Below are 24,127 nucleotides of genomic sequence, written 5' to 3'. Positions count from 1 at the left end.
CCACCTGCTGACGGCTGCAAAGATTTCTGTGGCTAGGCTTTGGAAAAAATCCAGAGGGCCCGGCAGTACAAATGTGGACGAAATGTTGGGAAATAATTGCAGCGGAAAAACTGCCCTCCGGTTTGGGAATAGAGACAAATTCTTCCAGACGTGGGCCCCTTTCCTGGACTATACTCAGAAATACCCAGGCCTGGCCCGACAACCACCCGCTCTACGATGGATGGATAAAGCTGACTGAAAAATAAGGGTGGAGGGGCACAACAGGGGTGTTGACCGGGGGAGTTCCTCCCCTGCTCGAAAGCCCAGAGACAAAACAATGAAAGCCTAGGCCTCTGTGGAACCCCTCTTCCGCCCCCTACACAAGCCTGAAGCATGAACAAGCCCCCTGCTCACCTTCACCCAACTGAGAGCTACTATCTTCGCACCTCCCCCCTCCTGGCCTTCCCCACGAACATTTCTCTGACCTGTTGATGTTCTGTTTATTACATGTACTTATAAGCACTAACACTGCTTGCAGCGCTATCAACTCATATGCCACAAGTTATATGATGCGTGTAGAAAATCAAAAATATATTTGAAAAAAAAATGTGGCTGAGCCAAATGTAGTGAGTTACAATAATCCAATGCGCTCAGCACAAGAGCCGCCACATCAGGAGCCTGAAATTTTGCCGTGATACAAGGAAGCACCTTCCGAAGCATGTGTAATTTAAAATGGCCAGCTTTACAGATCGCCGCCACCTGTTCATGCATCGAGAGGGATGAGGTGATTTAAAGCCCCAAATTCCTGACAGAGGCGGGATGGCTGAGGGAAAGGGCCCAGGGACATCGGACAAAAATCAATTGTCCAGAACAGCACGGGAGTGCTTGTACCAACGAGGACCTCAGTTTTGTTTCAATTAAGCTTTAACCAGTTAGCGGTCTTCCAAGCACCTCCTAAGCCTGGCTGCAGTATCAGGGCGGGCGAGATCAAGGCGCAACAGGATCTGTGCGTCATCAGCATAGGACCGTTACCAGGGGACCTCGCCCGCATCACTGCACAATCCTCTCTTCAACCTCTCTTCTCTCTCCGGAGTTAATGAATACTCCTTACATCCATGCGTCCCAGTTGATCTAAGCCTCACTTACCAGCTGCTCTTTTCTCTCGTTGGTAATCTTTATCTTGCTCCTTTTTCAAGTCTCGATAATTGGAAGTTTTGGATATGAGAAAGTCCCAAATTTGTCATATGGTTTGGCTTTGGGAGTTCCTTACAGGATTGGAGCCCTTATCACCCAAGGGGTGAGGTTTTGGGGGACGTGGGGGAAGGTGTCTCCCCCGGTGAGGTCCCACTTGCCTCAACCCTTCAGGAGGGTGTTGCAGAGGAGGCTAACCTCCCAAGCCTCTGGGGTAGGGGCTCCACCTTGGGAGAAGTGACCAGTTCCCGCGATTTGTCACAGCGGAGACGGACTTTGTTTAGGATCCTCACCCCTCAGGAAACCATACCCTTTCAATAGCCCTCGTGCCCTTCATTTTCTCAGCCAGCCTACTCAAACTTCCACTGCATCATAGCAATCTATGGACCATATTTTATAAGTTGGATTGGGGGGCTACCCAACGGTGGTGTAGACATTAGGCTTCCTCTGCCTGATTGCTTAAATGCCATGCCAACCAAGTAGCACTCTTAAACAAGCAGAGTTTCAAAAGTTCCTGCAATATCAAATGTCCGCACAGATGCAGGACAATCCTGAAATGGCCACGACAAGCTCTTGGGGGATGTGACTGATAGCCTGACAGACAGCAAGGGCGACAAGAGAAAGCTATATTTACAATGAGCTTGTTCCTCCGCTATTCTGTTGTGGTCAAGTGCCATTTGGCTTTATAACTGTTACATGTTGCTTTGTGGAACCTGCAGCAGGGCCTTCATGCTAGCACTACTTTATAACTAACCAAAGCAGAATAAGTGCATTATCATGCTTCCATTTGGATACCACCTTGGACAGTTTCCCTTGATACAAACCTTGTACCATCTTAAAGCTATGTCTAGTTACATTATGACCCCCATTACCTTGCCTCGTCCATAGCTCTAGAACTAGCCACCCAACTGGTTAATTTCATGACCAGAACCCTTCGAGACATGGCACCTGGAAGCTGCACAATGTTTTCATCTACTTCACCCATTGCTTACTTCTACTGCCAACTGTGCTGCTTAACGGCCCACTGGAAAACGAGTCAAACGATTGAGGCTCGCGATTATAGACACTAGTAGAAACAGAACTCTGTATTATCAAAACATTTTTGACATGGTTTATGTTTTTTGGAAATAAATGTTCGATCATAAGCTTTCTGAACACTACAAAACTATAGATTCTGATAACAGGCTTGTATGAGCAATCAGCTTAGAATTGTGGAAATCTATGGGAGTGTGAGAAAATTGCTGCATTGAAATTAGGGATATAAATGGTGCACGATAAAAAGGCATTCGTCATACAGCCCATCTGAATAGTTTTGAGCATTTTACATGACAGTTCATGGTTTCCATGGTAATAGGGAAGGTCTAGTAATAAGGTCTTTTTTTACCCCTGAATTACCTTGCCCCCACTTTTGAAAGATTTCTGGGATAACCTCGTCCTATTCTGTGGACACAATGGCCACCAAGCAGGACTAATATATATAGAACTAGAAAACTACATATTTAATGGAGGTCATAACTGGAACCTCCACCCTCATGACCTAGCAGATTGTGCTCCATTGGCCATCCCTCCCTCGAACCAGCATTTTGGGTTCTCCCCTTCCATGCGCTGGAAGATGCAAGGATCCAAAGTCTTTACATCAAAAGCGCAACTACATCCAACTAGACACGAGTTTGGCATGTTGAACTTCACAGTAACTGCACTTCGGGCAAGGATACAAAATTGATGTAAAGTCATACCAAACAGCAGTGCTCTCTTTTACACTGACATTAGTAATTACAACAGCAATCAATGGCTTGAGACCTACAGAAAGGGTACATTCTAGGCACAAGTTCAAGCAATGCTTACCTCATAATTCATGCAGTTTGAATGTGCAGTTATTTGTAGGTTCAGCTTGTCTACTGTATACTCACAGTCCATCGGTTCACCTTTAGAATCTGTAAAATATATTCATTTAATATAAACTACTGTAGATGGTGTTATGTGGGGCCAGTCATTTTAAAACATGGCCTACATGAAGTTAAAAAAAAGGCTCTACAACTACATTAGCACTTGGAGGCAAGTTCAGATTGACTTGGTCACGAAACGTACAAAAGGAAAAGTTTGCTATAAAATGTGGCACAGGGATATCCTGCATAGAGTCGCTTCCAATTGGACAATCACTGCTGGGTGGGTAAAAGTTAATGTTAAGAGCGATTCGACATATGGCGCCAGATGTACAAGCATACAAATTCACAATCTGGCGCAAAACAGATAGCAATTTCTTAGGGCCTCTTTGCAAATCAAAAACAGTGTGTGCAGTGCAATGCTGAAAAATTGAAAAATAAATTAAGGATTCACAGTGCAAAAGTAAGGCATTACAAATAGCAAATGTTTTAAACAGGTTTGGTGGAGCTATATATCAGTCAGAGCAAAAGGGGTTGCAATTATTCCACTTCAAACCTGGTGGTAAGTAGGTGCAAAGGCTAAAAAGACACCCACAGAAGTAGACAATACACTAGCACATTTCATGGGGTCTGGTTCTCGTGACAGTTTGTCACCATTTTAAAAGAAACTGTTTCTAGGCTCTCCCATCCCCCATTCCTCTGCAGTGGTCACGTCATCAGTTCTAAAGCAATCAAGGGCACTTGGCGATGAAGGAAACATGGAAAAGTGTATTTGGCCTTCATCTTCTAGTAGCTTTTAATTATTTTACAACCCCCCCCACACCCCAACAATCATTTTTTAAATTAGCACAGTAATAACACATTAACAATTGCAAACTGGAAGAGTCCTCAATCTCGCCTTTAACTACACCAGTCGTCCCTAACATTTCCCTTCCCAGATTCCTCCTCTGATCCCCCATCTTCCTTTCCTGTATTCCCTTCTTCCGGGGTTTGCTACTGAGATCTTTCCGTTTAAGACCATCTTCCCCCAGTCCGGCCAATCCTTCAGTGTCCCCCCCCTCAGCCCTCTAGTTCCCACCTCTCCCATAATCTTTGAAATTTCTCTAGGCATCCCCTATTCCTATACACAATTTTAGTGCCCTACAGGGGTCCATCCCCCTCCTTCCATTTGGTCATTGCCAGCACCGCTGCTACCCCCGCCCCCATTTGGTCACCACTAACCCCCATCTGGACAAGCCTTTTATTCCTCCCAAGCTCACTTCCTCCCCCAGGATTTGGAGAAATGCAGGTTAGGGGCAGTGCGGTAACCAGCTTCCCACCATCCTGGCCTGTGCCCTCAAGATTCTGTCTCAATACTTCCTGATTTTGGTGCATCCCTACCTCATGTGGAAGAGGGATCCCACTTCCCTCCCACATTTGAGGCACGCATCATGCTCTGCCCTGCACATCCTGTGTGAGTCAACTCGAGAGTAAAAAAAACTATGTAGTATCTTAAATTGCACTAGTCTCAGTATTGTGGACCTGCTGGACTCCCTTACCGCCATCGGGACTTCCACCCATTCCTCCTCTTCAAGTGCCCCTAGCTCCAGTTCCCACTTGGTTCTGGCTTTGATCAACTTCGAGGACGTATTAATCGTTCGATATAGTATTGGAATAGCTTTCCTTTCCACTCTTTTAGTGAGGTATTTAACTTTCAGGGACGTGTGTACCAAGAAGTCCCATTCCCTTCCAAATTGACTATATTGTGTGCTGTAGGCGTCTATGTATTTAAATCCCTTTGACTCATCTCAAACTGATTACACAACTCCTGGAATGGCACCGGCACCGGCACCAGCACTCCTCCCCCGTCAAAACAGCCCCCCTATGTTAAGGATCCCTTCTCGGTCCACCTTCTTTGTCACACCAATTTGTAAGCTTCTGGAACCGTATGGTTCTTCCACAACTGTGAACATTTGGTGATGACCACCTTCTATGCCAATGCATTGGTAAACTATTTTCTCATCTCTTTAACCCTTCCCCCCCACGGCTCCTGTACAGTTTTTGCATGGGAGATCAGTTTCCCATTAATGTTACTTCCAATCTTACGTCGGCCGCAACCCTGTCGTTCGCTACCACAACCTGAGACACCCAGTAATAAATACACCCAGTACGCCCATTCACCTTTCCAGACCGAGTTAGTCCGTTCTCTCAGGGCTACCCTTGGGTTACGATTCCCCCACATGATTTCACAAGGAGCGGGATCATTTTGAACAGGTCCACCTTCCCTATGAGGGTCAGAGGTAGGGTCACCTAGTGCTTGGTGTCCTCTTGTAGCCTTTGCAGGATCGGTTCCAGGTTGTTTCCCAGGAATCTATGCTCATCCATATGAACTCTGATCCCCAAATAAGTAAAGGGCTCTGTGGTGATCGAGGGGACAAATAGTGCAGTAGGTCATCCGCATAGAGCGTACACTGTCTTTCCAACCCCTCGGCCAGACAAAGACATTGCTTGCTTCATCCAATTGTCTACTCAACAGTTCAATCACCAGGAGAAAGATCAGCAGGGGCAGCAGATCCACTTTGTTTTACTTTATTTTTTGTGATGCAGTTTGACAACTTTTCACAAGACAATCCTGCACATACAATTATACATGCAATAAATTATGATAGTCAAACTATTATTAAAACACCAATTAGATGTTTAGTTAGAAGCTTCCAATGCTTAAAACCTGGGAGTAAGACGTCCCTTAACAGGTCTTGAACGTTAATACATGTGATCAGTGCAAAATGGAAGTTGTTTAAATTGCTAGTTAATAGCCAGAAAGTATCTGTATCAAGCAACTAGATACTGTGTACAATTTGCCTCATTGCACAAAATCTTAATTTTTCAGTCACTTTACATTCAATCAACAAGTATTAAAGTGTATACTGGTTGGACGCAAAACCACAGTTGAAAGCCTCTGCACTCTCAGAAGTCTCTGATAGAGCCCTACTCCTTCAAGTGCCCAATATACTAAATCCCAGTGAAAATACCTAGATTACTACATTTTCGAAAGGTCCAACTAATCTTTAAACAAGGAGTAGCCAAGTATTTCCTCCTCTTGACATGCCCAAACCACTTCATTTTCTTTTTGATCTTGTTGGATTCTCAGAAGGTATGCCTTGATCGCTGCCAACATTCGAGGACATAATAGCACCCCTTAATAAACTCAATTAGAGGAATTATTTTTGTTAAAATCTTCATATAAGGATGATTTGAAAGGATTCAAAATTTTGTAAATAATCATTAACTTTTTAAACCTAATGATCGAAACCTAGCTCATATTTAATAAGTGTGAAGAGGGCAAAGAATTGGCTTCCATTGTAAGTCTTCCAGAGGATTTAGCAGCCTCAAATCCTGCAGGTGGAAAGCCTCAAGACCATAGTTCAATGAAAGAATCATTTTGGCCTTATAAACTTTGAGGCAGAGTTTAGTTACAATATTCTATTTGCATCATCTGAGCCTTTAACAGGGCTATTGAATGCATCTTTGGTTTATGGCTCATATAATGCAAGGCACAAATAAAGGAAATACATTTTTATACCTTCTCTGTTAACATACCAGGAGCCTTCATTAGATTTTCTACCTTTCTTAAATACGAGGATAGCAGATTTAGAAGAGCTAATCATAAGAATAGTCCTTCCCATGTAGAGGCCCAAATTAGTCAATAGGTGCTGCAAGCCTACGGTTGTTTGGCCATAGGTTGGTAGAGGTATGTGTAAGTGACTTAATTTGCAGACAAATGCATACACCTTCAAGTTCCTCTTTTAGGTCAGATATAAATTAATAAGACAGGGGGCCAAATGCACTTCAGTTATTATGGAATTACAATGTATTGATGCTTTGTTTATGCCACTTAAAGAATCACCATTTGCATCTCGCAAAGATCTGCAAGCTTCTACATCTAGGCAGTGGTCCTTCAATTTGGTTTAAAGTTCACTTTAGCAGAGAGGATAGAATAGCTGCATAGGATTGCTGGATATACAAATGATACACATTACAAAGAACATTGCCCCAAACTGCAAAACATTAACTCTGCCTAAATTGGTTTTGCACCTCTTATGGTGGACGCCCGAGATTAATTATAGGGTTTACAGCACCTGGATAGCCCAAGTACTGTCAGGGGGGCACAACACTTCCAGAAGCTGCTATGTATGCAAAACAAAAGGTTATGGCTGGAAGGTTTGGAATTTATCCTAACCTCTGGCATTGCTCTGGGCAACCCTCCAGACCATCGTTCTGCACCTGCCAAGCCATTACAAAAGGGGAAGGAAGGCTCATATGCAAATCAGGCTTGGTCCCACCCCAAACTTCTTGGTCACATCCCTTCTGCATGAGACCACAAGCATCCCCAAACATGTTTCGGCATTGTTGAGCCTCATCAGTGTGGAGTAGCTTGGGTCTCTAGGCCGAGCAGGCATGGGGCGACATCTTGGCTTACCTGTCCCACTCAGGGTGATTTGTGCATAACGAAAGAGTAAATGGCTGGAAGGTTTGGAATTACAAAAGGGGAAAGACATGTGCAAATCCGGCTTGGTTTGGGGTGGGGCCATGCCTGATTTGCATATGGTCTTTCCCCTTTATTTAATCGCTTAGCAGGTGAAGAACTATGGTCTGGAGGGTTGCCCAGAGCAATGTCAGAGGTTAGGATTAATTCCAAACCTTTCAGCCATCACCCCTTTGTTTTGCAGAATCTGCTACCTGTAACCGAAACAGGAGAAGATCTGTTGAATTGCCGATTATTTCACAAATTGGAATGACAAAATGCTCGCAACCCGAAATGATCGGGTTGGAAGTGTTTGTGTTTGCACCTTTTATACCGTCCACGAGCAGGGGTGTGTCCCCCGCTGCCCTTGTACGGTATAATGTGATGGGGCTTCAGGGGTGTCCCCTGTTTTGTATGCAAGGATGGCAGGGAAAAAATGAAAATATACGAGTTTAGGAAATAGCATCTTACGAAACTGTCAAATTCCACTCGATGTGCAATGGTGCCATCGCGTGTAATTTGACAGTATTGTAAGATTCCATGAAGTACGAGTGTCCTTACACAGAACAGATTAGGTGCAGCCATACCTATCTACAAGAGGTTGTCCAAAAATCAGAAAGCAGGTGCCAGTGGCATCAGAAAAAGGTGCGTTAAGAGTAAACCTGTTTTATGGTATCAGAAATGTAATATTACAAATTGCAATCCCGTGTTGTTAAGCGGTCTTATCTTGAACAAGTGTAATACTATCTATATGTTTTTACCGTAGGAATTGAATTTTGGAAGAAGTAGTATCATTTAGCCCTGAAGATGGACTGTCAAAAGTCCAAAACGCGTTGGCAACACATTGCTAAATCTTGATACTATTTTGTTTTGTTGACTATAACTAGGAAATCTGTTTGACTACTTTTCTTGTTGCTACTCTAAAAATTAGTTATTTTTTGTTGTTATCCTAAAGGGTCTTTGTGAATTCATGTACATAAAGAAACAAACCTTATGTATTTATGAATAAGATATCGTTAACTGTACAAATTATGGATCTTGACGGATTTTGAAAGTGAAAAAAAATTGTTTTGGTTTGATTAAAAATAACCCATGAAGGGTCTTTTTACTTTCCCAAAAGTTGTATTGCTTTACATCAATGCATTAATATACTTATTGTAAAACTCTGTGAAGTGAACTTAGAAAGGAAAACACAACTGCTTGGCAACCTTATCGGGTAGCAGTGATCACACATCTGACCACTTTATTTACCCTACCAACTGTGAACCATAGATAAAAGATCGATACCTTTAGCTAAACTCAGAATCGCAAGCAGTGGGAGCTTTATCGGAGCTCACGTGCCTGCCACATTGACATGTTTTGGGATTATATTCCCTTGGGAGTGCACTAAGGGTTGGCAGGTAGTAATACATGCCTCTCTCTCCAGTTTCTTTACCAGTCCCGAGTGGCCCCGTGACATTCGCCCTGGTGCACCTGAAATCTTAACTACACTATAAATAAACAATACAGGGATAATTTCTGTCATCTGTGAATAATAGAAACGTACAAGTAACCTATTGTAGTGCCTCCTCCCCCTTTCCTCACAACTGTTGCTCCATCGGCCACAATCTTTGGGAGAGCACACATTTATACACCCAGTAATTTACTCTAATAGAATGTCATTCAATAAAATTGAACAAAGTACAGACAAAAGAGCTGAAATATTAGGCTTCAACGAAGAAGCAAAACGAATTTTAGCACTAATCAAATTAACAAGTAATGACCTGACAACATCTGAGAAACCAGAGGCACTTATCAAATAACTAGAGTGGAAAATAAGACGGGAAATTAATTTTAAATTACATGCCTCTACCTTAGCACGCTACTATAAGGCACAGAGAATACCCCGTGGCCTTAGAGTCAATTTGGAACCGACCCTTTGTAAGGAAAATCCTGCATTTGTCAAAAGGTGGCGCCAGATTTTGAATAAATGTTCACTGGACCTCATACTCCTCACGATTGAAGAACTGGCACTGAATTTAAAAACACTAAGTGAAGACGTAGATATCCTCAAAAACTCACTATAAGTGCTACACGGGGGACCAACTCAAAGAGGTGCTGGACGACACCAACCAGAAACTACAGAAATACAAACAGGAGTTGGAAACCAAGAAGATACGCAAATTTCGCAGAGATACACTAGATTACAAATTGGATATAGTGTATACATGGCAGGAGTACTAGGGACAATGTCCCAACAAGCCATATCAGGGACAGACACCGAAACCAGCCACACCACAAGCCGAAGCAACTACTTCAGATGCATCAAGCACAGAAATGGATCCGACAGTAATACCAGAAACCTCCCAACCAACCATCCCACAGGAAGAGACGCCATCAACGGAGGAGACGCCTTTTTTAGAAGAAGGCCAACAAGACGTGGACAAAAGAAAAAACGCGCAAAGGAAGAAGGCACAGAAAAAGAGCTAGTGAATAATATCTCGTCACACACCCTTACCAATTTGGAACTCCGGGTACTCCGCAAAGGCCTATCCTTTGTCCCCCAGAGTAACAGTACATTACTGAAAGAAAAAATAGACTTCTTCAGACTGTTGAGGAAATTGAAGTTAAGAATTTTCTTTGATGACCTCGAAGAAGATAAAGACCCCAACGAGACATCGGAGTTCCTTCAGCTCAACCCAAAAAGCAATTTCTATCCCCAAGTACAGAACCATGTGCTTTCTACTTTTGAGAAAATGATACTCCAAGATCTCAAAAAACTAGAATACAAAAAAGTGGCTATGGGAACCTCAAGATGGGAAAAACAAACCCTGAAAAACCTACTGGACAATCAGTCTATAATCTTCAAACCCGCCGACAAGGGAGGAGCACTGGTCCTATTGGACAAGAGCGACTACCTGGAGGAAATCGAGAGACAACTAACAGACACAGGAACTTACATTGAAATCAACTCCGACCCTACGAACCAGGCTATGACACTTATAGAGGAAACCCTCAAAGAAGCTGAAGAAATGGGCAAGATCTCGGAAAAAACACACAAGTTCCTTAAAGGGATGGTCTAGTAAAAATTTTTATTTAAAAAATAGATAGGCCACATAAAAAAAAATATACTAGCATCCTCCGTTTTAAAGCTTCCCATGTAAAAGTTTGAGCTATTCAAGCTCAAAATTCGAAAAAGCAAGCACAGGGGCGGAGCCATTTTGTGAAATGGAGGCCCTCCTGTGCTGGCTTTTGCTTTTGCGGCACTAATGAAGGAAAAGCCAGCCAGCTGTAGTAAACAAAGTCTACCGCTGGGTGGCTTTCCCTTCATTAGTGCCGGGACTCGGAGGACGCGGACCGGAGACCAGAGCAGGAAAGCTGCAGCTGAATCTCGGTAAGTGCTATTTATTTTTTTTACAAAAAATAAGCACTAGCTGCGGTTTTTTTTCTACGTTTTCCGGGCTGGAGGAGCCCGGAAAACTTCGAAATAAAACCGCAGCTTTAAAAACGTATTTATGTTTGCGGTCGCTTTTGAAGCGACCGCAAACATAAATACAACATTATTGTGTTGGAAAACGCTGCGGTTTTAAAACCGCAGCGTTTTCCAACACAACCGCGTTGTGTCTGCCTGAATCTGCTTTTCCATTTGGGGCTCTCGGGCTCCGGAGCCCGAGAGCCCCAAATGGTAAAGCAGATTCAGGCAGACAACGTGGCATTGCGGAAAACAACCGCGTTGTGTCTGCCTGAATCTGCTTTACCATTTGGGGCTCTCGGGCTCCCCATGGGGAGCCCGAGAGCCCCAAATGGGAAATCAGCTGCAGGTAGAAACACTACGCGGCATGTAAACATAACCGCGTGTGTTTCTGCCTGCTGTGGCTTTCACTTTGGGTCTCCGGTGCTCCTCCGAGCCGGAGGAGCCTGAGAAACTTGGAAAGAAAAACCGCAGCGTTTTCCAACACAATAACGTTGTATTTATGTTTGCAGTCACTTCAAAAGCGACCGCAAACATAAATACAATGTTTTTAAAGCTGCGGTTTTATTTCTAAGTGTTCCGGGCTCCTCCAGCCCGGAAAACTTAGAAAAAAAACCGCAGCTAGTGCTTTTTTTTTGTAAAAAAAATAAATCGCACTTACCGAGATTCAGCTGCAGCTTTCCTGCTCTGGTCTCCGGTCCGCGTCCTCCGAGTCCCGGCACTAATGAAGGGAAAGCCACCCAGCGGTAGACTTTGTTTACTACAGCTGGCTGGCTTTTCCTTCATTAGTGCCGCAAAAGCAAAAGCCAGCACAGGAGGGCCTCCATTTCACAAAATGGCTGCGCCCCTTTGCTTGCTTTTTTCGAATTTTGAGCTTGAATAGCTCAAAATTTTACATAGGAAGTTTTAAAACGGAGGATGCTAGTATATTTTTTTATGTGGCCTATCTATTTTTTAAATAAAATTTTTTACTAGACCATCCCTTTAACAACAAACATCCTATCATGCCAGTATTATATATACTGCCCAAAATCCACAAAAGACTATTGAAACCATCAGGTCGACCAATCATTGCAGCTACAAACAGTATTCTGGAACCCCCAGCCCAGTATTTGGATCGGATACTACAACCTCTGATACAGAATCCAGAAACATATCTTAAGGATACAACACATTTCCTACAGAAATTACGAGATGTGGAATTTATGGAAGGCCGTGACATCCTCTTTACGATGGACGTTACATCGCTCTATACGAATATCACCCACGAAACTGGTCTATAGGCAGTGGAGTGGATGCTCCTAAGAACAACATACTAAGGCAGACCGAATATTTGTATTGACTTTGTTGAAGCTGGTGCTTATGAACAATTTTTTCAGATTTGGAGAACGCTACTTCTTACAGGTATCTGGAACTAGCATGGGAGCAGCCATGGCACCTTGCTACGCCAACACATTCATGTTCTACCTAGAACATGAAAACGTCCTAACTTCTCCAAGATGGTCCGACATCTATCGATTTACACACGTTACATTGACGACATTTTCGGAATCTGGACTGGTCCAGTGGACGAACTGGAACAGTTTTTTTTCAATGATGAACCCCAGAATTAAGTTTACATCAGTTACTAACTCTTTCAGAATACACTTCCTGAACGTTGAAATATATGTGAAAGAAGGAAAACTCGAACCACGGATCTTCACAAAGGAGACGGACAGGAACAGCCTATTACTAGCTACAAGCTTTCATCCCCCAAGAACACTGGATAGAATACCCTTGAGCCAATTTCTAAGATACAGGCGAAACATCTCGGAAATGTCCTAATTCACCAGACAGTCTTCAACCTTACAAATGAAATTTGTGGAAAGAGGATACAACAGAAGCCTTATCTCTAAAATCCAGGACAAAGTAAACCAGATTCAAAGGGATACCCTACTTACTCTAAAAACCAACCAAGATCAACAGAAACTAGTATACGTTACGACATACTCCACCCAGAGCAAGAAGATCAAAAGGATCTTCCAGAAAAATTGGCACTTACTGCAAATGGACCCGAAACTGCTACAACTCTTTCCAGAAGCTCCTACGTTTGCCTATAGGAACAACAAATCCTTACGTAACAGCTTGGTTAGAGCAGACAACCACCATGGGAACCGAAAAAACGACATTCAAGGGCACCGTCCCCTGCCACAATTGCCAGCACTGTGGCAATATACTGAAAGGCAACACCATCAGCCACCCATACACAGGAAAACCTATTCCCCTGAAACACTCATGCACATGCGATGCATCAAATGTCATCTATGGACTCAAATGCCCCTGTGGCCTATTCTATGTAGGCATGACCACGCGAAAAGCGAAAACCAGATGGTCAGAGCATAAATCCAACATCAGAACTAAAAGTCAAAAATCTCCCGTTGCATTACATTTCCTACAATCTAGACACTCGGTAGCCCAAATGAAATGCGTTATACTGGAACATGTAATTCTAGGCCCTAGAGTGGAGACATTTCAAGAACTCTCCATCAGAGGGAGATGGTATGGATTGACACCCTTGACTGCCTTAACCCCAGAGGCATGAACGTAGAGTTTGACTTGATGTGTTATGTTTGAACTTATGTACATGCAAACCGTACGGAAAAACGAAATTGGGATCAATACATAAAAAAGGTACAAGTGGGGTCGTTTTCAGATCCAGATGTAGATCCTAGCACCTGACATGGGAAATGACAATACTATTAGATATACTTACGCCCCACTAGCCTGAAGCTATGTTGAAAAACTGATGCATTCTGTTAAAAATGCTTTGTTACGAATTGCAATGCACTTTCTTTGTGTAGAGGTAACATAACATGTAACTGACACACCTACTGCCACTTTAGAGTGTGAGCCATATAAGTGTCAGAGATCTACTCACTTAAGCGTTAAATAAACCTTTCTTGGAGTATAGATGCAGGAACTAGAGCTGATGAATTTCTCGCTACAGGGTAGCACGTATTAAACCATGTATCACATCAGGCAATACTCAATGGAACTAATCATGCCAATCTGTATAGAACCACTTGTCAAGTGGTACCACGTATACAGTAAACAGTTTCAAGCCACAGCATGGAGGTTATGGGGACCTAAGCAGATCACAGATCTGCGCTACCCCCCACTCACACATGCTGAGCTTCCACAATACATTTCCTTATTTGGATTTGCCCGCAATCTTCATAGTTAGTTTCCAGCCACAGCAGGGAATCCATGGGGACCCAAGCAGATCATGATCTGCGTTACTCCCCACTCACCCACGCTTGGCTACCACCAGATATCCCTTAAGATTTTTTTGTAATTTTTATAGTTTCGAGCCAATAGTTCTTACCAATTAGACAGACCTTACTGGTATTGGAACCGACAGGTCACCATTCGTGGCTCTGATCAGCCCCTACATATAATACACAGTCCGCTCCCGAGGCACTGTTAGAAACATATCTGCGCATGCACGAAGAAACAGTGTACCAGCAGTAGTTGCTGCGCACTGCACACCTACGCATGCCTGACAAGAGTCCTAACAATCCCCACGTTTGCACGCACGCGAGTGATTAGCGGTCCAGCCTGCTCACACGCATGCGCACGCACGTAGGATAGAGATCACTACGATGCGCATGTGCTATGGATTAGCGGTCCAGCCCGCAGTTGAACATGCGCAATAACCCCTGGGACAAACACATAAAACCACAATCAGTAAGTACGCTGGGGACCGGAGCACCGCACCCGATGCTCCGTGGACCTCAGGACCTCCGTGGATACATGCACGCCGGATGTGTGGGTAAGAGACAGAATCTATACGATCCTATTAGGCAAAATCTCTTTGATTGTGAACTACTACACTGGATAAACTCTATGGAGGGTTTAAGGGGCCAAACAAGATTCAGTCTGACTAGCACCCTACAGGTATTTATATAAAATGCATGATTCAGCAAGGCTTATTGGGCAGTAGCTTTAGATTGAGAATAACCGCACTACAGTAACCGTCTTGAAATTTTAAGAGATTAGACTGTTCTAGCCTGACTCGAATACTACAACCAGACCACTTACCTGGTTGGGATAATACAGCCAGATCCACCATAGGGGGGGGAATGGCATTTCCGTTCTATAGTGGTGTAACCTGTAAATCTTGAAACACCTTCCAGTGACACATACACTAAGCAAACCACTATTCCTTCCCATTTTCTTTAGAAACTGTTTTGATGAAGAATAAATTCCATGAAGTACGAGTGTCCTTACACAGAACAGATTAGGTGCAGCCATACCCATCTACAAGAGGTTGTCCAAAAATCAGAAAGCAGGTGCCAGTGGCATCAGAAAAAAGGTGCGTTAAGAGTAAACCTGTTTTATGGTATCAGAAATGTAATATTACAAATTGCAATCCCGTGTTGTTAAGCTGTCTTATCTTGAACAAGTGTTGAAAGACTTAGAGTGTAATACCATCTATATGTTTTTACCGTAGGAATTGAATTTTGGAAGAAGTAGTATCATTTAGCCCTGAAGATGGACTGTCAGAAAAGTCCGAAACGCGTTGGCAACACATTGCTAAATCTTGATACTATTTTGTTTTGTTGACTATAACTAGGAAATCTGTTTGACTACTTTTCTTGTTGCTACTCTAAAAATTAGTTATTTTTTGTTGTTATCCTAAAGGGTCTTTGTGAATTCATGTACATAAAGAAACAAACCTTATGCATTTATGAATAAGATATCGTTAACTGTACAAATTATGGATCTTGACGGATTTTGAAAGTGAAAAAAAATTGTTTTGGTTTGATTAAAAATAACCCATGAAGGGTCTTTTTACTTTCCCAAAAGTTGTATTGCTTTACATCAATGAATTAATATACTTATTGTAAAACTCTGAAGTGAATTTAGAAAGGAAAACAACTGCTTGGCAACCTTATCGGGTAGCAGCGATCACACATCTGACCACTTTATTTACCCTACCAACTGTGAACCCTAGATAAAAGATCGATACCTTTAGCTAAACTCAGAATCGCAAGCAGTGGGAGCTTTATCGGAGCTCACGTGCCTGCCACATTGACATGTTTTGGGATTATATTCCCTTGGGAGTGCACTAAGGGTTGGCAGGTAGTAATACATGCCTCTCTCTCCAGTTTCTTTACCAGTCCCGAGTGGCCCTGTGACATTCGCCCTGGTGCACCTGAAATCTTAACTACACTATAAATAAACAATACAGGGATAATTTCCGTCATCTGTGAATAATAGAAACGTACAAGTAACCTATTGTAGTGCCTCCTCCCACTTTCCTCACAAGATGACATTTATAACATAGCATAACTGTGCCGTTCTGGTTATTTAATACTTGCAAATAACGCGACAAAATCAGATGCGCCGTATTCAACCCAAACCTGTGTATCAGCTTAACCTGCCTTATTAACGCAACTCAATGGCCCATCAAATCAAATGGCTTATCCATGGACCAAAACAATAGAGGCACAGTGGCAAGGAATAAACATTCAGAACCCCGATTACCCCAAATACTGCATTTCATTCACCAGACATTTGCATGTTGCAACTTTTGAAGCAGGAAACCAAACATCCATTACCTGTAAGAAAGTGCAAGATATCTCGGCAGACGCGGCCACCGAAATTCAAGCACGGAAATCTGCATAGATAACAGATAACATAACCGCCTAGAAAATTGTAATAATGGAATTTATTGTAGCTTGTGACTTCTGATCAACAGCAAGAGAAACAAGGGACATGCAGATTAGTGATCCCTTTTCAGAGGTGAAAAAGAGAATTATTAGTAGGGGGTGAACAATGGAGAAAATGGATGCCCAGGTGGGGTCCTATGCTTAAACCAGAGGATAGGGGGCAGTTCACTGATGCACTGTTTTTCAATCAACCCCCATGCTTTGCAAAATGCATGTCATTGAGGGCAGTAGTCCATGATTTTAGTGATCATACACTGCTACCTTGTAGTATGGCAACTTCCTGCCCTCCTTTAGCAGCCGTAAACCAATCACATAAAAAGGCTGGGGTATCTGATGTAATTTATCTACCTCAACTAAGCTTTCAAAGTTTCTGACTAGCCTTTATAATAGGGTACACCGACTGCTGAAGAGTGCTTAAATGTCAACCAAATCCACGCAAGAGTGGCTAAATGCCTAAAACAAATCTCCAATGGTTTGTGTAAAATCTATAAAACATTTATTTGATGCCCAGGCAGCTAAGGCGGAAAAGGAAAACAAAAGGCTAAATTAAGACAAATCTTAGCAGTCTATAGGGATGATCCGAATGAGAAGCAGATTTTCCAACATAACCGTTTAACTAGTTTAAGCTGCAACATTACCATATGAATGAAAGGGATAGTCGCAGTATTTTAAGTAAAATGGCCGGGAAGAATGCCTCCAAATTGTGCTCTTGAATAATTCAGCTATTAAGAGTACCACAGATACTGATTCTATTATCCATGAGGCAATCAGGGTGGCTAATTTTAACCAGATGTATGTACCGTGTTCCTTTGTACAAACAGATTACTCCATTACCATGGGACTCATTAAAAAGCGCAGTGGTCCTTTGACCAAGAATTTATCCTCAAAGCAATCAGGAAATCCAAACATTTAAGATCCCCGGGCCCCGATTTGCTAGCCCCTATTACTAATAAACAATGAAGTAATTTGGTCCGGTATGCTTATTCAAAGATATTGTACCAGTCTCTTGGTAATTAGCAGATCTCATTCCGCTGTGAAAAAGGGTGATCAGAAACTAATGACGAATTTCAGACCGATCGACATTTTGGATAACACGAGTAAGATCTTTGCATCACTCATTCTAAAAGAATTGGAGCTCTAGGCCGTGAAGGCGGAAATTATTCCAAAATATCAATTTGGGTTTAGGAAAAAGACGGGCACAATCAGTCCTTGTTTCATGCCCAATGCCATATTAAAACTGGGAGATCCATCTATATGGCTATTATCAATCTCTCCAGCGCATTCTATAGGATTCACAGGGAAACGCTTTGAAACAAACTTAAAAGTTGGCCGATACCAGAGGGATTATTCAAACTTAACATCCTCCTCCATCGTAGCCCTTCAATACAAATTAAGAGTGAAAAGGGATGGCGACTTGTCACAAGCAATCAAAACTTTCTTTGGCCTTACATATGGTTGCATTTTGGCCCCAAAGCTTAACAATTTATATATCTCTGACACTGGCTTCTTGTGGGACAATATTAACTCTGCATTGGTTAGCGCTTGCAGCGGATTTATAATTGTTTTGTCCTTACACTGATAGGGCTACAGAGATAACTAACTTTTTTCTCCTATACAAGGAATACAAATCTGGGGGTTAATTTGTTAATGTCCAACATTTTAATATTCATAAAACTTAGTTCACCTAGGATTATTAATTGGTCTGTGTCCATGTCGAAGCTCGAGAGTTCAGAGCCATCTATAGGTAGGAGTTCATATATTCAATTCAGTGAAAAAAAAATAAGGAAATGTTTAGAGACCAGGTAAAACCCCTTATTGCTCAGCTTAAAACTATTTGGTTGTCCAAATTCTGTGATGCCGTCATCGGATACTATTCCAGGAGGATAGTCCTCATCAATTGGTTGGACAGCATTGGGGTTTCCTTAATACCTTGGAGGGTTTGGTATTTAAGAAGGTTCTCTCACTGCTATATAGTTTACCTAATTTCATTGTACTAAATACATTTGGCTAATTTCTTTGGACACTTTGGTACTGTGGAATAAACTATGCCCATATGAGAAGTTAACGCAACAACCACCTCCCCCAGAGTCAATATTTAAAGATTTTAATAAAATCATAGCAGCCAAGTTTGTACAAATGATGGGCTGTTTGGTGTGTTGCATGAAAATATCCCCCTTTTTCCTGGATTAAACTCTTCCGATCTCGTTAATCCTATTATGGGTGAACAAAAATTATACTAATGGGACAATCAATACTGTCGATATAATAAAAGCGTACTCCTATACATATAAAGTATGCAAATTTGTTTAGGGCTAGACACCCTTTACCTAGTTTTATTATTCAATTTCCAACTCTGTACATGAGATTTAGATTTAATCTATTGCCTACATTGGAGGTGTGCGGACCCAGGCTTGGGATCAGGGGCAGAAATTTAAGTTGCAAGCTACTAGCGGGCAAAGTCACTTGCCACCAGAATTATATACATAGACAGCACACTCTTACTCGCCAAGAGTCCAATAGCACTAGCCAATCGGTAGTGCAAATTTTGCACTCTGTTTGGGATTAAACAAAAAAGATAAAACCTGCAGGCATTAGAAATCCAAGTTGGAAATGAAAAGATTAAGACATCTGCTTAGAACATGTCCCAACTACTAGAAATAATATCAGATTATTTTCCCAATTCCTACATTCTAATGCATGTATTCCAAGTGAATTTTTCTGGGTTGGAATGATGAACAGAAATCAAGCTCCTTGATTTTAAACTTGACAATGAACTACGTTTTGCTCTATTTAAGAAGAGAATTGCTTGTTCAATTGCGATTGTATGTCTGTATGCCTCCTCTGAAACGAAAAAATGAATTGCTAATAACTGGACTCGTGCGACAGATTTGGCTAAATGTTTCAGACAATTTTGTATATCAACACCCCCCCCCTCCCCGACTCCCCTGATTGCAAAGAAAACACACTTCGGCCTACTCCCCATTTTCCTATATACAAAAAAGGTACATTCTTGCTCGACCGCACGGCCAGATTTGGACCAGGTTTGAAAAAACTAACAAAGCATTGAGTCACGGCTCCTCTTGTGGTTTGGGGTTATTCTGTTCAGTATTTTTTTTAATGCGGGACAGAAGAGGGTGCCCCCTTTGCCCCAAAAAAAACCTACCTCTCCTATGCTGCTTTTCAGCAGAGGCTGCCATGCATTTAAGAAATTAAAAAGAAGCCATTTACTACCAGATTTCTATTGCTATTAACCTTTGACTTGCTGGGTGGATTTTCAAAACCAAATGTTTGTCAAGGGCCCCACGAAACTGCAGAACAAACCGTTACATTTGTTATTAAGAAAAGAAAACCCTGAGATTCCAAGATGGCCGCGTTCCTGTGAACATCATGACCACCGAGCTCCCGTCCCTGGAGGTCCCATAACTCCCACCTATGCAGCGAAGGAGACAGGAATAACACCCAGGGCACGACGGGGGACCCGAGAGGACCTGCTTGCGGCTGTGCATTGAGCTGGTTGAGGCCCTCCCCGGGAGCGCCGGTGGAGATGCGGCAGGGCCGAGGCGGGCGCGGCGGACCAGGACAGGCCGATCCAACCCAGAGCATAGACTAGCCCAGCCCCCACGGAGGCGGGCTCCGGTAAAAGTGTCGCACTTTTCCAGTGTCTGGTGGAGCGGGAGGAGCTCACTGCATGCAGCATCGGCTCAGCGTTTGTGCTGGGACTGGTGGGGAGTGTTCCCCGGAGCGGGCGGAAGGAGAGGTGGCGAACATCGAGCAGACCGGGTGAGAGCCCGGGAGGAGAGGACTGCAGCAACCAGCACTCCGCCCACATAGGAGGCCCTGGCTGTGTAGCACTCCGGCATCGCCTCCAGCTGCAGACAAAGACGCGGGCAGAAGCTGCATATCAGAGGATCCGAATTAGCCAGCCCTGGTGGTCGGCTCGTGCCGGGGCAGCACCTGATCGGGGGGGGGGGGGGGGGGGGTCAACCCCGGACCGTTCTCCCAGCCTCCACATCGGACGGCCTAGGCGGGGGGAGCCAGGAGGATCACAGGCAGTGCAGGTATGTGCTGCGCTCCCATTGCTATAGTGGACCCCGCTGCTCTGCTGGACTCCATTTGGTGTCCTTGCTACATCATGGAGCCCATGAGGGCCGCTGCATAGTGTGTTTAATGGCCGCAGTGCACACTTGCTGCAACCTGCATCTGATAAAGCAAATTTTCAGTGGCTATGCTAGCACTGCTCCGGAACCTGGACCCAGCAGCAAGGATCCAGTAAACAAAGTGTAGCACCCGGCCAGTGCTCCGAATCACCTGGACCCAGATAATCTGGCCCGGACCCCTCAAGGCACGCTGCGGGTCCGCAGCGCCTAGCCATCGCTTCCAAGGACAGCTGCGCACTCTCAGCTCTCCGGCCTTAGATCTGCCCAGGGAGGGGGGCCTCCCGGGAACCTGCATCTTCACGCCAAGGGGGGAGTGGAGGGGTGCCTGGTGGTATGGCTGCGCCTCCATCCAATTGCTACTGGGGATCCTCTCCCTTACACCCCGCATCCACTCTATGTGCTCACTACGGGGCCCAATCCGGAGAGGCACTCGCACCACAAGGCGGCTGAAGGTGACATCTATAGATACGAGAACTAGTTGGGCGTGTTGCTCACTGTATACCCATTAGGCAAAAGCGGACCACTAAACAGAAGCATGTCAAAAAACAAGTCTAAGGACTAAGTCTAATATGGACCAAGGACCAGGAGGCGGCACAGGAGACCCTGACCCAACGACTGGCATACTGGAGAGCTCACAGCAGATCGAGGAGATCGTGACCATCCAGTCACGCAGGCCGCTTTGAAACACCTCTTGGCTGACATTGTGGACAAAATTACCACAGCAGGCCAAAAGCAGATGGATGCGCTCAGAGAAGACCTGGCGGAGGGCATACAGGAAATCAAGAGGGACATTAACAAGATAGAGGAGAGAGTGGACACAAACAAGAGGGCAATTTAGGACCTAGCAGAGGATGCAAGGAAGACTGACTCCTTGCTGGACACGCTGGACACACTGGCCACAGCTACTTACAATCTGGAGCTCCAGGTCGGGGAGCTGGAGAATAGGTCCAGGTGCTCAAACATCTGAATTAAGGGGCTCCTGGAGACCCCACAAGACCAGGACCTCCGCCAGGTGAAGAAGGGAACCTTCACAGACCTAGACAAAGCTGGCCCAGCAGAGTTGGTGTTCGACAGAATCCACAGAGTGGGCCCGAGAAGGTCAGAGCTAGGCGCCAGACCTCGAGATGTCCTGGCGGCAATGCACGGTTATACCCTAAAAGAGCAAATACTGGCGAAGGCTAGGAGGGCCGGATGGATCACGTACAACGGCACGACGATAACCCTGTACCAGGACCTGGCTCAAACTACCCTAGCGAAAAGAAGGATGGGGCTGATGCTGGTGCACTTGAGAGCTAAAGGGATAAGCTATAGATGGACACATCAGTTTGGATTGATGTTTGAATGGAACAGGAAGCCACAGAAAATCACCTCTTCGGACAGGGGATTGCCCTCCTGGGTCTGGAGGAGAATCCCCTCCGGCCATCCAATGTTCCATTCAGCGCGCCGACCGCAAGCCATGGGAATGATCCACAGTGCGTCCCAAAAAAGTGAGGAGGGGAAATGCCCAGTCGCGTTTGCGTGACGCATTACCAGGGAAGGAACAGGAAACTCGCAGGATAGTAGGTGCAGACCTTACCATCCTATAAATAGCGGTCCGCTGGATTAGCGCAAGAATGCCTGGGGAGGGCATACAAGAGATGAAGCCACGTGGTTACACACAATGGCTGGGAGGGCAGTGGGGAGGTAGGGTGCTCACTCTTGGAATGGGATGGGGATATCCCGTGTTGAACTCATGGGGGGGCAGGTTGAGGAACGACTCAAGGTTTGGATTCGAGGGGGGCCATTGGCCAGTTCTGGCTCACACGGGTGGGAAGCGGGAGGCAGGGGGGGGGTGGGGAGAAGAGGTTCGAGGGAGCCCAAATCGCAGAGGAGGGCGTTCAGGGGAAGGGGGCCAGGGGAGAACAAGCATCATGATGGGGTACCGGAACCCAACACGAGAGACTCGAGGACAAGCGCAACTCTCTGACCCAGCATACTATCTAGAGGTACAATGAGAATTCTCTTCCTCAATATTAACAGGCTTAACTCCCCAGTTAAACCAGAACAAGCTGGAGCGCTATATCAGACGTGAGCACCCGGACATTGTAACGCTGCAGGAGACCCATATACACGCACAGGACAGAGCAAGGGTCAAAATATTGGTTACCCTAGACTGATACAAGCTACACAACCCACCAAGAATGCGGGAGTCCTAATTGCGTTGAAGGACGGGCTAGATTTGAGGATCACGAGGAAGGACACGGACGAGCAGGGGAGGTATCTAGCAGTCTCTGAGGGGTTGGGGGAGGCGATCACGGTAGCGACGCTTTACGCCCCGAATACAGCACAAGACCCCTTTATTCAAACCACATTAGATAGGCTCAAAGGGTTCACCAGACTACCGATCATACTCACTGGCAACTTCAATATCGCTTGGGAACCGACTAAGGACAGGAGGTCCGGGGCGGCATCTCTACACAGTGGCCCATCAAACGAACTGAGGGACAAAATCAGTAACCTGGCCCTGGTGGACATATGGAGGGGGTAGCAAGGGGACACGGAGGGATACACATTTTACACACATGCCCATCTCTCCCACTCCAGAATAGATTACATTTGGCTGTCAACAATCCTACTGGAGTGGTGAACGAGAACCTCTATTGCTACTACAACACTATCTGACCACGCCCCAATAACCCTAAACATTAAGGGGAATAGGAGGTCATCGGGCCTGTGGAGATGGCGCTACCCGACGCCTCTCTTCAAAGACCAACTTCTCATCCGGGCGGTAGAGGATGAAATAGACTGCTACTTTTCCACCAATAAAGCAGGGCACACATCCCTTCAGGTGAGATGGGATGCCTTTAAGGCTACCTTGAGGCGCACTATTATTGCAATCAAGGCAAGAAGGGACCGAGAATTGAGGTTAGAGGAGGCTAGGTGGAGGAGCTTAAAGGGATATTGGGCAAAATGGGCACTAACCAGACCGCGGCCATCAAAAGAGCATACAGAGCTGTCCAAGGTCAGCTATACTTAATCCAGACAAGAAAAGCAGAACGCAATCTCCTACAGCTTAGGCAAAAATACTATATCAAAGCCAATAAGGCAGATCGACTGCTGGAGAGAATGCTTAGAAAAGAACAGAAAGATCAAACAATAGTGGGAATTAAAGTTGCCAAGGGGGGGTGTAAGTGCTAACAATGAGGACATCAAAAGGGAATTCACCAGATTTTATTCCTCCCTATATGCTTCTGACAACACAGCACATA

General features: G+C 44.5%; 1 protein-coding gene across 2 annotated transcripts in view; it reads right to left on the bottom strand.

Moving 5' to 3' along the window:
* Positions 1 to 24,127, bottom strand: part of LOC138473107 (zona pellucida sperm-binding protein 2-like) — an 895,281-nt gene that overhangs the window by 506,005 nt on the left and 365,149 nt on the right. For both annotated transcript variants that reach the window (XM_069611626.1, XM_069611625.1), the window contains exon 4: positions 3,016 to 3,104. In XM_069611626.1, coding sequence (XP_069467727.1) covers positions 3,016 to 3,104 — 89 coding nt within the window. The remainder of the gene's footprint in view (positions 1 to 3,015; positions 3,105 to 24,127) is intronic.

This window comes from Ambystoma mexicanum, chromosome 8 (genome assembly GCF_040938575.1).
Source record: "Ambystoma mexicanum isolate Mex_15411 chromosome 8, UKY_AmexF1_1, whole genome shotgun sequence".
Lineage (NCBI taxonomy): Eukaryota > Metazoa > Chordata > Amphibia > Caudata > Ambystomatidae > Ambystoma > Ambystoma mexicanum.
Note: the sequence above shows the minus strand (reverse complement) of the source record. Positions and strands in the feature narration are given on the sequence as shown.